General features: G+C 44.2%; 1 protein-coding gene across 1 annotated transcript in view; it reads left to right on the top strand.

Annotated features, from left to right (window-relative positions):
- ANKRD55 (ankyrin repeat domain 55) overlaps nt 1-10,380 on the top strand; it is a 131,363-nt gene that overhangs the window by 116,263 nt on the left and 4,720 nt on the right. The window contains exon 10 of the mRNA XM_017548687.2: nt 792-1,456. Coding sequence (XP_017404176.1) covers nt 792-1,456 — 665 coding nt within the window. The remainder of the gene's footprint in view (nt 1-791; nt 1,457-10,380) is intronic.

The following is a 10,380-nucleotide window of genomic DNA, read 5'->3' as shown; positions in this document are numbered from 1 at the left end:
TTTTTGAGTGGAGTCTCGCTCTATCGCCCAGACTGGAGTACAATAGTGTGATCTTGACTCATTGTAACCTCTGCCTCCCAGGTTCAAGCAATTCTTCTGCCTTAGCCTCCCAAGTAGCTGGGACTACAAGTGTGCACCACCATGCCCAGCTAATTTTTGTATTTTGAGTAGAGATGGATTTTCACCATATTGACCAGACTGGTTTCGAACCCCCGATCTTGTGATCCGCCTGCCTTGGCCTCCCAAAGTGCTGGGATTACAGGCACGAGCCACCACCGCAGGCCAGGTCCAGGTTTTCTAGGATTTCTTTTCAGAGAAAGCCTAAAACCACACTCTCCCCACCTCAGCAATCTTCTCCATCTTTCTGCTCATTGATGCCTGAACTCAAATTCTTAGGTTTCATCTCTGACTTAAAGCTTGTGCTCCTACTGACTGTCCTCGAGATGTGAGAACAACACTTTCAGCTAATTTTTAGTTTAGTTAACCCCTTGTCAAAAACAGATGATTTGGGTGTAAATTATAAAAGGATATCCCTTAAAGGAGCAAGAAAAAACTAAGAAATATCCTCCTTGAGCAAGGACTGACCATAGAAAACAGCGTCTTCTGGACAGGATTGTCAGGGGTGCTGTGAATTCTTCACACTGCCTTTAACTTGAGAAGGCTTTGCGGGTATCTAGGAGGGATCTCAGAAAACCCCATGGAGCATATGGAATAGGGGGTTGGCATTTCAGTGAGTAATATCTCTACTTCCTGTCCTCACACACTATCCCTGCTCTTTTACATTTGCATAGAACAGAGCCTACTCGACACCCTCCTTCCCAGAGCAGTTGGCCCCAGAAGAAGGAGGGACGGTTCAACGTGCTCAACCAAATATTCTGCAAAAACAAGAAAGAAGAGCAGAGAGCCCATCAGAGGGATCCCAGCAGGGACCGATACAGACAGGAGGACACCTCGGAAGTCAATGACATCATCACCACCTTTGATAGCATCATGGGTACCAACTGCCAAGAACAGCCTGGTGATCAGGTGGCTATGGTTGAATTTAAGAAGAAAACCTCAGAAAATTCAAAATATCTCTTACCAGAAAAGAAACCGCTGGCCCGCAAGGGGCTTCCACCAATCAGAACACAGAGTCTCCCACCCATCACCCTGGGCAATAACTTCCTAACGGCCTCCCATGGGGCCACTTCCCATGCAGGGCCGAGCTCTGGACCTCATCATACGGCCCAGCGATCTCAGAAAAGTCGAAGTGAGCAGGATTTATTAAATAACAGAACTGGCTGCCAGATGTTACTAGATAACCCCTGGAGGAATGATTCTAAACAGGTATTTTCCTACAAAGTTTGGACTGTGTCTTCTTCTGATAAGCTGCTGGACAGATTGCTCAGTGTCCGGCCTGGTCACCAGGAGGCCTCCGTGCCAGCCCATCTTCATCATCTACATAATCCGTCATCAGGTAATGTCCTCGATTTCATCTTCATTCTCAGCAGGCTCTACACAGGAATTGTCCCATACAGTACCAGGCTAGGAACTGGAGTGTCAATAGCCTAGAGGGCAGGGTGGGAATTAATTGAGTGATTAGAGCCACCTTTTCTTCCAAAGTGCACTGGATTTGAGATTTCTGGCCTGTGAGAACATTCTGCTTTTCCCCTCTTCAAGTAATTGTCAAGTAAAAATATGTGCCTTCTCATCTTCCCAGCAAACGTGTGGTGTGTTCCAGGTTGGAGCAAGAATATTACTGTTTCCACTAGCAAGGATTCTTAACTAGAGGTGTGTGGCAAAATCACCTAATAAGGAGTTTGTCTGTGTGATTGTTTTTAAATCAGGCATTCAATCTCCATCCCAGACCTACTGAACCAAAATCTTGGTGAGGGAACAGGGAAAATGGCCATGCTTTGTGTTAACACATGTAGAAAGGTTTACACATTTGTGGGTTGGGTCTCAACACAAACCAACAGCTTCTCCTTCTTGCCTCTTCCCCAGCTATCCAGTGCCCCTCATCTAAAGCTAAATGTCAAAAAAAAAAAAAAAAAAAACTGCATCTTTTGTTTATCCTTCCACAGATATTTTACACACATACATGTCTCCATTTTTAGATATGAAATATGTACATATTCCACCTTTTAAATAAATGTATCACACTAAAGAATTTATTTATGGCCAGGCGCAGTGGCTCAAGCCTGTAATCCCAGCACTTTGGGAGGCTGAGGCTGGTGGATCATGAGGTCAAGAGATCGAGACCATCCTGGTCAACATGGTGAAACCCCGTCTCTACTAAAAATACAAAAAATTAGCTGGGCATGGTGGCGCGTGCCTGTAATCCCAGCTACTCAGGAGGCTGAGGCAGGAGAATTGCCTGAACCTAGGAGGCGGAGGTTGCGGTGAGCCGAGATCACGCCATTGCACTCCAGCCTGGGTAATAAGAGTGAAACTCTGTCTCAAAAAAAAAAAAAGAATTTATTTATTTATTTGAGGCAGGGTCGCACTCTGTCACCCAGGCTAGAGTGCAGTGGCACAATCATGGCTCACTACAGCCTTAGTCTCCCAGGTTCAAGCGATCCCCCTGCCTCAGCCTCCTGAGTAGCTAGGACTATAGGTGCGCTCCACCACACCTGGCTCTGTGTGTGTGTGTGTGTGTGTGTGTGGTAGAGATAGAGTTTTACTATATTTCCCAGGCTGGTGGTAAACTCCTGGCCTCAAGAAACCCTCCATTCTCAGTCTCCCAAAGTGCTGAGATTATAGGCATGAACCTCCATGCCAAGCCTAAGAATTTATATTTTTATACAAACAAATATATATGTATCTATTCCCCACCTTATAAATAAATTTATCAAACTAAAAAATTTATTTTTATTTTTTAAATGGTCCATAGGCCGGGTACAGTGACTCACACTTGTGATCTCAGAACTTTGAAGGGTTGAGGCAGGGGGCTCAGTGTAGTGAGATCCCTATCTCTACAGGAAAAAAAAAAATAAGGAAAGATCCACAGGTGATTTTTTGAACCATTGTTAAAAAGCAGAGTCTGCAAAACAGCTTCCAAAACCTATTCGGTGCCACAGTACCTTAGTTTGTTTTTAAGTGAATAAATTGTGAATATTTTTAAATTATTAAATTTTATATAAAAATATAGAATTCTAGCTTTTCTCAAAAAACTAGAAAATCTGGCAACACTAAACCCAAATTCCCACATGGCAGTAATTGGCTGGATCTGAGTAACCACTGTCCACTTGGACACCACTGTCCCCAGTTCAGTTCAGTCCATGCCACTCTACCTTCTCTCCATGAAGTGTTAGACAGGCCTTATAAACATCTTTCAAGCCAGGCATGGTGGCTCGCACCTGTAATCCCAGCACTTTGGGAAGCCAAGGTGGGCAGATCACAAGGTCAGGAGTTTGAGACCAGCCTGGCCAACACGGTGGAACCCCCATCTCTACTAAAAATACAAAAACTAGCTGGGCATGGTGGCAGTCGCCTGTAATCCCAGCTACTCAGGAGGCTGAGACAGGAAAATTGTTTGAACCTGAGAGGCAGAGGTTGCAGTGAGCCAAGATCATGCCCAGCCTGGGCAACAGAGAAAGACCCCATCTCAAAAAAAATAAAATAAACATCTTTCAGTTGTTGTTTTTCCTACAGTATGATTAAGAGAACATTTATTTCTTGAACTCATTTTTCTCTAAGAGTAGAAAAATGAAAGACCAAGAGAGCAATGTGTTTTTAAAAAAGTAGAAAAGAGCCATATATTTTTTAGAATGAGAACATTCCTTTGTGTTTAATATGCAATGTGAAGCTGACTGTCTTCACCCTTTGACATGTACCCAGTGCTTGAAGGCTCTGACGTGGAATATGGCTCCCTTGCACATATTTTTATACATATTTAGGCACAGGATGAATATGGATAAGCACATTAAGGCTGTTTCCTGATGTCTGAGAAAAACTCCATTGAATATTTTGCTTCCACCACAAAACACTGGAGCACTTGGCTGGTGGCATGGGTAGTGTTTGCATTTTTCTGCAGAAGGATCAGGAAGGGAACACGGTGGTGTGCCACCTTTTGACACTTCAGGGCCTCAACCCATCCTGTTTTCCAGAGTTAGGCCTGTCCCGGCCAAACTAATACCTTCTGTTTTGAAAATCATGTGAAAATCTGAAAGTCTTGTTCTTTTTCCATTCCAAAGACAGCCTTGGACTGTCTCTTTTATATCAGCTTCCTGTAAAAGAAATCCAAAGTCACAGGGGCTTGAACAACATAGAAGTGTATGGCTCTCACAGCCAGGTGCGGTGGCTCACGCTGGCAATGGCAGCACTTTAAGAGGTGGATCGCCTGAGCTCGGGAGTTAAAGACCAGCCTGAGCAACATGGCAAAGTTTCATCCTTACAAAAAATACAAAAAAATATTAGCCGGGAGTAGTGGTGGATGCCTGTGGTCCCAGCTTCTTGGGGGCCTGAGGTGGGAGGATCACTTGAACCTGAGAGGCAGAGGTTGCAGTGAGCCAAGAGCACACCATTGCACCCTAGACTGGGCGACAAAATAAGGCCCTGTCTCAAAAAAAAAAAAAAGTTTATTGTTATCACATGAAAGAAGTCTGAAGTAGGCAGTTCCCAGACATTTGGTAGCTCCATGATCACAAGCAACATATGGTCTTTCCATCTGTGTGCTCCACCACCTATCCTATGGCTTCTTTCCTCAAGGGGCTGGTGGAGCAGGAGGAAGGAAGAAGAGAAGGGAAAAATGCACGTCCCCCATGTGAATCAGCTCCCATTAAGAAGTCATCTGGGCCGGGTGCTGTGGCTCACGCCTGTAATCTCAACACTTTGGGAGGCCGAAGTGGGTGCATCACAAGGTCAAGAGATCAAGACCATCCTGGTCAAAATGGTGAAACTCCGTCTCAAGTTAAAATACAAAAATTAGTCGAGCATGGTGGTACGTGCCTGTTATCCCAGCTACTCGGGAGGCTGAGGCAGGAGAATAGCTTGAACCTAGGAGGCAGAGGTTGCTGTGACCTGAGATTGTGCCACTGTATTCCAGCCTGGACGAGAGAGTGAGACTCCATCACAAAAAATAAGAAACATGTGAGCCACTGAGCCTGGCTTGAGAGGGATTCTAAAGCCATTCCGGGCTGGCTTCAAATTCTGGCTCTGCCACTTACCTTATGTTACTTAAAGTCTCTGAGGCTTTGTTTCCTCATCTAAAAAATGGGAGAAAATACCTAGCTCATAGGGCTGACAGTTGTTAAGATTAAATGAGTTGATAGGTGTAAGGTACTTAAAACAGTGACTTGCACATAATACTGTATATGTACACACACACACATTTGTTTTTTGTTTTTTGATATGGAGTCTCACACTGTCGCCCAGGCTGGAGTGCAATGGCACCATCTCGGCTTACTGAAACCTCTGCCTCCCAAGTTCAAGCGATTCTCCTGCCTCCTCCTCCCAAGTAGCTGGCATTACAGGCGCCCACCACCACGCCCAGCTAATTTTTGTATTTTTGGTAAAGATGGGGTTTCACCATGTTGTCCAGCATGGTCTCCATCTCCTGACCTCGTGATCTGCCCATCTCGGCCTCCCAAAGTGCTGGGATTATAGGCGTGTGAGCCACCACCCCCAGCCTTATTTGATTTTTTTTTTACTGTGTGTCAGGCCCTATGTTAAGCACTACACTGTACAGACAAGCTAGAGTGACCTTGGTTTTAAAGATGACATGTAAGTCAGCGTTCCAGTCCACTGCCTGTCTTCTCCCTCCTGCCCCACTTTATCCCAAAGAAGTACACCTCCCAGCCTCCCTCGCCAACTGGTTTCCGGGTAGTAGAGCAGGAGAAAGAGGGAAACCAGTAGTTCCGCTGTGTTCCTGTCTCCTTCAGCATCTGCAGGAGACTGCATTTCCTCCCAGCTCCCTCCACACAGTCCTTCACTCTGTGGTGCTGGCTCCCACCAGCTCCTGGACCTTGGTAACTCCAGCTCCTCCCATCATCCCTTCAGCCTAGCAGAGGCTACATCTCTCTACCATAGGTGATCTCTGGACTGTCCTTTCACCCTATCCTCTGTTTGGATTCTCAGTTTTCCCATCACCAATATTTCTCTATGAAATTCCCTCTGTTTGAAAGACCTAGAGAGGTCTCTATTTTCTTGGATAAACCCCAACTGATAAAGCAGAAATGTCATATTCCTGGGCCACAGTTTCCTTACACCGTGGGTACAGGAGCTGGGACCATTTTGTTTCATGGGGACCCATTTACATGGCTAAAAAAACTAAATGATTTGCTCCAAGTCTTTTTTTGTTTGTTTGTTTGTTTTGTTTCGTTTTTTCTTTTTTTTAAGAGACGGGGTCTTGCTATGCTGCCCAGGCTGGAGTGCAGTGGCTATTCACAGGCACGATCCCACTACTGATCAGCATGGGAGTTTTGACCTGCTCTATTTCCGACCTGGGCCGGTTCATCCCTCCTTAGGCAACCTGGTGGTCCCCCACTCCCAGGAGGTCACTATATTGATGCTGAACTTAGTGCGGACACCTGATCTGCATAGCGCACTACAGCCCAGAACTCCTGGGCTCAAGCAATCCTCCCACCTCAGCCTCCCGAGTAGCTGGGACTATAGGCATGCACCACTGCGCCTGGCTGCTCCAAGTCTTAGAGCTGTTAGTCATATGTTCAGAACTTTAACCCAGATCTAAATAGGAAGGTATCACCATGGCAATGTGTTTCTCTCTTTAATGCTTAAAGTCCAGATTGTTGATATACTTACCAGTTCTCTGCAATGTAATTTTTAATAAATGACATTGTCCTCCCCAATATAAAAAACTTTCCTAGCCTTATGAATTTTATTTTTGTGAACTTTTTTTTTTCCTAGACGGAGTCTTACTCTATTGCTCAGGCTGGAGTACAGTGGCCAGATCTCGGCTCACTGCAACTTCTCTCTTCTGGGTTCAGCAATTCTCCTGCCTCAGCCTCCCGAGTAGCTGGGATTACAGGCACTGCCACCATACCTGGCTAATTTTTTTTTTTTTTGTATTTTTGGTAGAGATGGGGTTTCACCATGTTGGCCAGGCTGGTATCGAACTCTTGACCTCTTGATCTGCCCACCTCGGCCTCCCAAAGAGCTGGGATTACAGGTGTGAGCCACTGTGCCCAGCCTTTTTTGTGAACATTTTTAACAATAGTTGTTTTGAGATCACTGAGGCTTCTACACTACACCGAAGTGGGTTTTGTTGTCGTCTTTGTTAGTCTAGGAGAGTTGAAACTTATATTTCTACATTGAGCTCTCAATATTTCATGTGAAAGTTCAGTGTGGCAAAGCAATTGGATAAATCATCCCGCTACCCCACTGACTTGAACTTGGATCGTCCCTTTATCTTTGGATTTCCTTCTTTCCTGCCCTGGGTTTGGTAGAAATAATATGGGTTAGCAGTGCTGCTGTTAAAATTCCGGGCAGCCACTATCTAATGCTTACATCAGCAGCCCTGAACATTTAGCTGTAATGATTATTGCTTAACATTTATTGAGACCAGTCAGGAGCTGGATGCAGCCAGATGGGGGATGAAGCACTTATCCTAGAGAGTTGGAATTTGGAGCACATCAGCTTAATTCATTGCAGGCAGCCTTCAGAGAAAATGGAACAGAAAGCTCTGTGGTGTTGTCTGCTAGCCTGGTTATTTATAAGCCATCACAAGAAAAGAAAAAAAAAGTGTGCACTTTTTTTCTCCCTCAAATGACAGCTTCCTTCTCTAGAATTTTTTAGACTATCTCAGCAACAATGCAGTCTTCTGGCTGGTTAGGTCTGATCCTGTGACCCATCTCCCCTCCATGTCTAAAGCCATCAGAGGTTTTGCATCTCTTCAGGACAAAGGCCAGGATTCTAAACTGGGCAAGCAAAGCCCTCACGGCATGGTCAGGCCTCAACTTCCCATTCTCAGCTTCTGCACCGCCCATCTCAAATCCCCACGCCTGCCTCTTCAACAGTTCCTTGAATAAGTCTCAGTTTCTTGACAATTTCATACCTTTTCATTCTATGACATCTTGGCCCTTATTATCATTTTTGGTTCTGTCCGCTGTGTGCTTGACAGATTCCCACAATCTTTTAAGAACCAGCTCAGGCTGGGCGTGGTGGCTCACACTTGTAATCTCAGCACTTTGGGAGGCCGAGGCGGGCGGATCACCTGAGGTCAGGAGTTCAAGACCAGCCTGGCCAACATGGTGAAACCCTGTCTTTAAAAAAAAAAGAACCAGCTCAAAACTCACCTTCCATAATATGTGATGGTAACCCTGATCTCTGTAGGAGATATGGCTCTTTCTTAGGACTCTAATAAGAATAGCTCCACCTGGCCAGGCCCGGTGGCTCAGACCTGTAATCCCAACACTTTGGGAGGCCAAGACAGGTGGATCACCTAAGGTCAGGAGTTCGAGACCAGCCTGGCCAACATGGTAAAACCCCATCTCTACTAAAAATACAAAAATTAGCCTGGCATGGTGGGGCATGCCTGCAGTCTTAGCTGCTTAGGAGGCTGAGGCAGGAGAATCGCTGGAACCTGGGAGGTGAAGACTGCACTGCAGTGAGCCAAGATCAAGACACTGCACTCCAGCCTAGGCAACAGAGTGAACTCTGTCTCCTTAAACAAAAAACAAACAAAAATAAATAAATAAAAATAAACAAAAAAAAAAGTCTATGGATGTAATCTCCTAAAAAAAAAAAAAAAAAGAAAGAAAAAAGAATAGCTCCAACTTGCTGACCTGCACACTTCTTCACTTTCCACAACATTGAAGAGAAATTTTATCCTCATTTTATAATTGAAGAAATTGGGGCAGAGAGGTTAGCCCATCTGCCCAATGTCATAGAGCTAGCTAGGAAGTGGCAGAGGAGATACTGGAACAAGGTCTATGGGATCCAAGAAAACCTCAACTTCCCTGGACCGTTCCTTCCGCTGCAATGCCCTCACAAACGCTATCACAGTACTACTCATGGAGCTTCAAAACCACATGCCACTTGTCTCTCCTCCTGCATCAATTGCAATCCCCTTCTGAACGCCTTGGCTTCTCTCCTCTTTGTACTCTAGGGTCTGGAATATAAGGAGTGCCCAATGGATGACTGCTGAGTTATCTATTTATTATTATTATCATTGTTATTATTAATCCTGCAGTCACCTCTCGTTCCATCATGTCACTGTGAAAACATTTCCTGTCCTTTTTTCCTAGGACAGTAGTCCTTGACCCTGTCCCCAAAGCTGGACACTCCCTGGAGTTGCCTGCAACACGAGAGTTGGCTTTGGGCTATGCACAGCTCCATCCTATTTCTGAAAACTGATCAAAATGCCAACACAGAATCTCTGAGTCACTGCTGCAGCCCTTTTCTGCCCACTTCTCCCTTCTGCTTAGAGGAGGCAAAATAATACAAGTTATAGGGTCAGCCCTATAGGGTTGAAGACTAGGCTCTGTCCCTTCTTAGCATGTGGCTTGAGCCACTTTTAGAACTCCTCCAAGTCACAGGGTCCTCATTTGTAAAATGAGGATAATAGAATCTATCTCACAAGAAAAAGTTCCAGAATTAAATAAGATCATGCCTATAGCATTTAGCCCTATTCCTGACAAAAGTTAGTACTCCATAAACATAACTCATAATCATCATTATCTCATTATTGGTTTTACAAATTTCTGCTCAAGTGTTCATGGATAGTTAAACTATTTGCTAATATAAACTTTAATGTAATTCTACACAGGAATGTTTTCTCTGTAAATAATGGCTCCTAAAGTTATTTGACATTCAGTGTTCAAAAGGATAAAATATAATAACAAACTATCCCCCAGGGAGACTGTCAATTCTGTTTAGTCTTCATCCACTAACATTGCTGAGGTGGCTGCTTCTGATTCTGCACAGACCACCCACCATGAGATTCACTTAAGCAGATGGAAGGTGGATCTTGGCTAATGCTTTTGTTTTTTCTTTTTTTTTTCTCATGCTATTTTGCTCAAACAGAAGACCCTTAAACTCTAGAAGCATTGCTATAGCAATCCTGGTTCTTTCTTACTAGACTGATAGGCAAAAGATAAAATAATCTTTTTTAGGTAAGGTCTATTGAGTACTTTATAAGCTAAATGCTTTACTCTTGTTCTCCAATTTAATTCTCATGACAAGTGGAAAAGACATACAATTATTTTCACTATTTTGTGTATGAAAAAATTGAGGTGTTGAGAGGTAATATATTACTTGCCCAAGGTCATACAACTAAAAAGTGGGGAAGCTGGGAATCAAGCCTAATCCTGTTTGACCCCAGAGGCCCAACCAAGCTCTTATTTATGACACCATCTAGTCAGTTTTCAAATGGATTTAAATCACATTTGTGTGTGTTCCCTTCTTTTTTGGGGTATCAAACATCCATCTCTTTTTTTTTTT

The sequence above is a fragment of the Cebus imitator genome, unplaced genomic scaffold (genome assembly GCF_001604975.1).
Source record: "Cebus imitator isolate Cc_AM_T3 unplaced genomic scaffold, Cebus_imitator-1.0 Scaffold213, whole genome shotgun sequence".
Lineage (NCBI taxonomy): Eukaryota > Metazoa > Chordata > Mammalia > Primates > Cebidae > Cebus > Cebus imitator.
This window is presented reverse-complemented; position numbering and strand designations above follow the sequence as displayed.